Here is a 5348-nt window from a genome sequence, read left to right as displayed (position 1 = left end):
AGGTTATGCTCATGATACCCTGTAAGGCTCATCCACTTCTCCACACCTCCGACTTTCTGTTATTCTCAAAGCGCTTTCTCTTGAGTGATTCAGTGCCTCCGTATTGTGACAGTATTTGGATAGCGGAAAGCGTATGCTTGGACAGAGAAGGAATACACACTTCAGAGACGTTTTCGCCACACAGAAATCTCATCCCTATATTCAGAAAGGAAAGGAGATAAAACATGCACAGGAGATCAACCTGTGTGGAATGTAGTCTCTGTATCATCTATAGTATATTTTGTATAACATGAATAATAAAACATTTAATTTGCAGAGTGATCATATGATCATCATTCATTAATGGTACTTTATTTATCCACAAAATAATAAATATTAACACTGGTATTTCTTCACAATACTTCAAACATTAAATACAGTTCTCACGTGATTAGTCCTTTCATTAAGTTTGCACATTTCTGTACCGCTTTCAGTCCATTCAGTGGGCAATCACTAATGCGTTCTCTCTGAGTTCTCTCTCAAGCTCTTTAAAAGGTTTGACTTCCAAACTGGATGCTTGTCTCTGCACCATTATTCAGCTCTGGCAATCTAGTATGCAGTGGTCCTCTCTCCGCCTCTCTCTTCATAGCTAAAATACTATGGTCACTGGCAATGATAACCATTTACAATCCCAGAATTCCCTGGGTTTGGCTCCCCTTCTGCTTACCCTTGCCTTCCCCAGTCCACATCCCCAACTCGAGTGACCAAAACTCACTGGGTGAAAGGGGGGAGAAGGACATTGTTTGTGTGCACGCATGCATGCCTGCATTTACACAGCCATTATCCTCTTGGGATCTGAGCAGGATCCAAAGACCAGTACATTCCACAGTGTGAACACAGCCACTGGGGAGAGGAGGGGGCTTCACGGAGCTCCAGGGGTTACAGTGCAAATCTCAGAGGAATATGCTTGAATGCGGTTCCCTCCCATACATACTCACTCATACACAATATCCGCAGTCTCTCATTTTCAGTGTTTTTTCCACTGTCACATTCTGCACTAAAAGCCATTAAATGTAACATGAAGGCATCTTATGACTGTAATCTTCTCTCATTGTGGAGTCTCATTTTCTTTGCCTTGGGGAGTGTTCTCAAAATGTTTCATTTTGAATGGGTCCATTTATCTAGTAAATCTCTGTTTGAATCTCCTGCCTGCCTCTGAGGCATCGAGGTCACAGTGCAATAGTTGTTCTTCTTCATTTCTCCCTCGTTCGAGCTCTCACCGGGCACTCCTAACAGTCAAGTGTCATGTGCAGGATAGTATTTATTAAAAAAATCTGGAAGGCTGGCAAAGAAAACAAAGCTTTCATAGTCATAAACAACAAGTTGTCCCATCTAACTGGGTCATACATAATGCTTCTGCTTTGAGTGCCCCTTTTGGGCAGCCTTAGTGGTTTTCCCAGTGTGGTGTGCCTGTTTCTTATAATGCACTCTAGGGGAATGTGTTGTCCTCATAGCCCCCATGCAGTTCACATAACTGGGAAGCAGGTCGCCTTCAGCCTCCCCAGGTCCCCAGTTCACCTCTATGGCCAGATCCCCGTAGCTCTCACAGGGGTTGGGGTAGCATGCAGCCTCCCCCTGGATGTGGGGGTTAACATGGCTCCCCGCTTTGAAAGACTGCGACGCCTTGTTTTGGAGTTCTGCAGTCTCCTGTCGGGCTGTTACTGGCTCTGACCGAGGTAGGTTGTCTTGGTGCTGGGCGCGGTAGCGTTTCTCCAGCCGATGGGAGATGGCAAGCTGGAGCAGGTGGAGGAGCTCGACGAGGTTGAGGAGCAGGGAGACGGCAGCGATCACCTGGGTGTAGATGGTAAAGATGGTCTTCTCCGTGGGTCGAGAGACAAAGCAGTCCACCGTGTGAGGACAGGGGAACCCCGTGCACTCGAACCGCGCCGCGATGAAAAAGCCATTGTAAAGGACCCACAGCCCTATGATGAAGCCGACTTCTAGAAGGACTTTTAACAGGATGCTGAATGCATACGCACACAGCAGCCTGCCTTTCAGTTTAGGAGCCTCAGGAGAAGCCTTGTCCACTTTTCTACCTTTCCCACCACTATCTTGTTTCTCATTCTCTTCTGCATTGTCTTTAGTCACACTGTTATTGTCCCTTTCTATTACAATCTCTCCTCTCTTACTTCCACCGCCGCCTTGCTCTGCCTGCTTCTCATCCTTATCTTCCTCTTTTTTCTTGTCCCTCCCAGCCCTTATAGCCACATATCCAAAGTAGAAGATGGTCGGCGTGGAGACGAAGATGACTTGGAGGACAAAGTAGCGAAAGTGGGAAATGGGGAAGGCCTTGTCGTAGCACACAGCGGTGCAGCCAGGTTGCTTTGTGTTGCAAACGAAGTCGGCTTGTTCGTCATCCCAGGCAGATTCGGCGGCGGTTCCAAGTACCAGCATGCGAAACAGGAAGAGTACAGTGAGCCAGATGCGGCCAATGCCTGTCGAATACTCCTGGCCCTCCTCCAGCAGGTGCTCCAGGAAGGACCAGTCAGCTCTGGACATCCTCTGCTTCTAAGAAGGACAGTTGGCAGATGGGGGATGGATGGACAGATGGGGGAGAATGAGAGAAAGTTTGAGATATAAAGATTTTAGAGTTGACTCCTTTTTCACCTTTTTTGTGGCACAATGAGGACAGGTTCTTTTAAGGCAGTAAAAATCGATGCACTTTTTATTGAATTACTCTGCCTTTAAAAGTGGCTGTACTACAGAGACAGCCAATGGTAGAACTTTGCAGCGTAGATATTAAAAGCATAAAACTGGACACACATAAAAACAGACCCATATTGCTATAATATAATAATATGCTATGCTATGATAAGGCAAACTGGTCTATAAACAACTTCCTAACCGTACAGTCCATATCAAAAACCTTACTTGCTTGTGTTCCATACATTGCGTTGAATTTCCTGATGTAGGCCACACCTTTTTTCACCCATAAAGATGTTTCGCAATTTTAGAAAACACTCATTACCTGCAGAATCAAACTAGCATTTGATGCTTCTGTATCACGTTGAAAGAACTCCCACAAAAGGCACCACATTTTGCACATATACATGTTCAGTCGTTTTTCTTTTTTACAAATCGGACTAAAACTTGCGCTGTTGCATATTTTGCCAAAATATTGTGAAACCTCTGTCAGGCTGGACCACATGGAACCAAACTGTTACCAACAAAAAACAACTTCAAATCACCTGTTTAAACTCGCTCCTGCCTGTTCAAATAGTGAACTGCTGTATCAGATACTTGGACCCCGATATACCTGCATGCAGGTCTTGTTGTAGTTGTTATGCAGGTCATACATTTTATCCCCCTTTTCATTTACTGCTACATTGCTGAACAGATTGGCTTGAATGTACTGCCGAACACCTAATTGGTATATTTTATTTCCACAACTAAATTCTCAAGGGTTGTCATAAGGGCTGCAGCTAATGCACAAGTGTTTAATGATTTCTATAAGCAACAAATGAGCTAAGTTTCTCCAAGCTATAATGGTGTTTTTTCTTTTTACTGGGGAACATGTGTATCTGGCTGCAGCCCCTTATTAGTTCTTCCATGAGCTCACAACTCCTCGTCATCAAGATGTGAAAACAAGGCCTCCATACACTAAAATGGCCTAAAATAAAAACACATGGTGCTAAAGTTAACATTTAATATGAATGGAAATAACGTACTCGCTCACTGTTCACAGCAAAACTGGAGTCAATGAGTCCAGGAGAGGCCGCTCAAACTTTTACAGTATACAGCATTATTATATACATTCATCTTTCTGGTTGGATTTATGAATCAATTAAAGCCGAGTCAAATTATACAGTGACTGATTTCACTCAAGGACTTGAGGTATGGAGGGGGGGGTTGGTTGATGAAAGTTGTTAATCATAAATGACACAGTCAGTGGCTTCTCAGGAAGCTCACGCACGTGTGCTTGCACACACACACACACACACACACACACACACACACACACACACACATCTGAATAAACATCCTGTGTGGGAGAGTTGAGGCACTGCTGTGTCACTTGTCTGTTTGTTTAGACTGTTTATGTTTTTCTGTTATTTCGTCCCCTCTGAGAAATAAGAATACATTTCCTAATAGTGAAAATACAGACTCTTCTGACAGGATGAGACAAGACAATGGACTGTCAGGGAAGCTGGCCTGCTGAACAGGCACAACAATGTCAACTGGACTGATCCACTTCTGGGAGGATTGTCTTGAGGACTACTGTTCCCTCTACCAGTCATACCACAGAATACCAGCAGACTGGCAACAGTCCGCCATATGAGAGAGATCTGCATAAAATAAGACTGCATAAATATAAGTATAAAATACAATAAAACACTCTAACCAAGAAATCATTAGTGCCACAGTCACTTTTGACAAGTTCACCTTTAAAGTCAGTTTAAATTCCCTAGCCTTATTATTGGCATATTTTACATTCTTATATTGTTTGAGGAAAAACATCCACAACTGAGGCAGGCGAAATAAACAGCTGATCATAAAAGCCAACGTTAAGGACCGCAGATTCCCCCTCATGTATCATGAAAGTTCAGACACCATGTCACTCACTATGAACACAGAAGGTAATAGAATAATAAAACAAAAGTACAATTACCAACCAAAAGTCAATAAAAAAAGACACTGTGTTATTCTGATACCTTGGGAGATGAAAAACAAGATCAAATACAGTACAACTCATTGACAGCTACTGAGAACTACAGAGACAGAACAACAATATAAGGCAAATCAAAGTGGTTGTTTTTGTCACATGAAGTATCCTAATCTGATTTTTTCCCCCCTTAATTGGACAGGAGTCTTACCTTTCTCTCTCGTGAAGCGGGGGCTTGTCTCCTTGGTGGCTCCTGGCCTCAGCACTCCGTGTTCCGTCGCTGTCACCCTCCGCTGCTCACAGTGTAGCGGTCTGCGGCTCGAGTCGCTTTGAGTTTGCCTTCTTTAAAAAGAATCGATGTAATCGGAAAAAGTGGGGAGAACTTTCCCATGCCTGCTTCTTTGGCCCTCCCTCAGGAACTCCGTCCAGGAAATGGGATGGATGAGCGTCAAAGTAGTCCTGGTTAACTACGCTCGGACCCTCGGGTTCCACTTTGTGTTAATTGCACGGGAATATCGCGTGCCTTCGGTATTTAAAGGTTAAGAGAAGGAGGTGAAGAAATAAATGGACTTTACGCTGGAAAGACTTTCTCAAATGTTGTAGGAAAAAGGAAAGAAGACGCGTTCACTCACAGTCAGTGCAGCACCATTAACTATTACAAGTATATTGTATAAAAAAGCATTTTAACGGCCACTTCCAGACAACT

General features: G+C 43.8%; 1 protein-coding gene across 2 annotated transcripts; it reads right to left on the bottom strand.

Annotated features, from left to right (window-relative positions):
- Positions 1 to 329: 329 nt before the first annotated feature.
- On the bottom strand, positions 330 to 4953 carry gja4 (gap junction protein alpha 4). Of its 2 annotated transcripts, none has more exons than XM_070921365.1 (2): positions 4854 to 4953; positions 330 to 2544 (listed from the first exon to the last, which is right to left on the bottom strand). In XM_070921365.1, exon 2 carries the CDS (start codon positions 2536 to 2538, stop codon positions 1381 to 1383), a length of 1158 nt encoding a protein of 385 aa, XP_070777466.1. In that variant the 5' UTR covers positions 2539 to 2544; positions 4854 to 4953; the 3' UTR covers positions 330 to 1380. The 2 variants fall into 2 exon arrangements, with proteins under 2 accessions (XP_070777466.1, XP_070777465.1); XM_070921364.1 differs by having other exon boundaries at positions 330 to 2547; positions 4854 to 4951.
- Positions 4954 to 5348: the final 395 nt, after the last annotated feature.

Source organism: Enoplosus armatus, chromosome 16 (genome assembly GCF_043641665.1).
Source record: "Enoplosus armatus isolate fEnoArm2 chromosome 16, fEnoArm2.hap1, whole genome shotgun sequence".
NCBI classification, from domain to species: Eukaryota; Metazoa; Chordata; class Actinopteri; order Centrarchiformes; family Enoplosidae; genus Enoplosus; species Enoplosus armatus.
The sequence above is the reverse complement of the archived record's forward strand: the minus strand, read 5'-3'. Positions and strand labels throughout refer to the sequence as shown.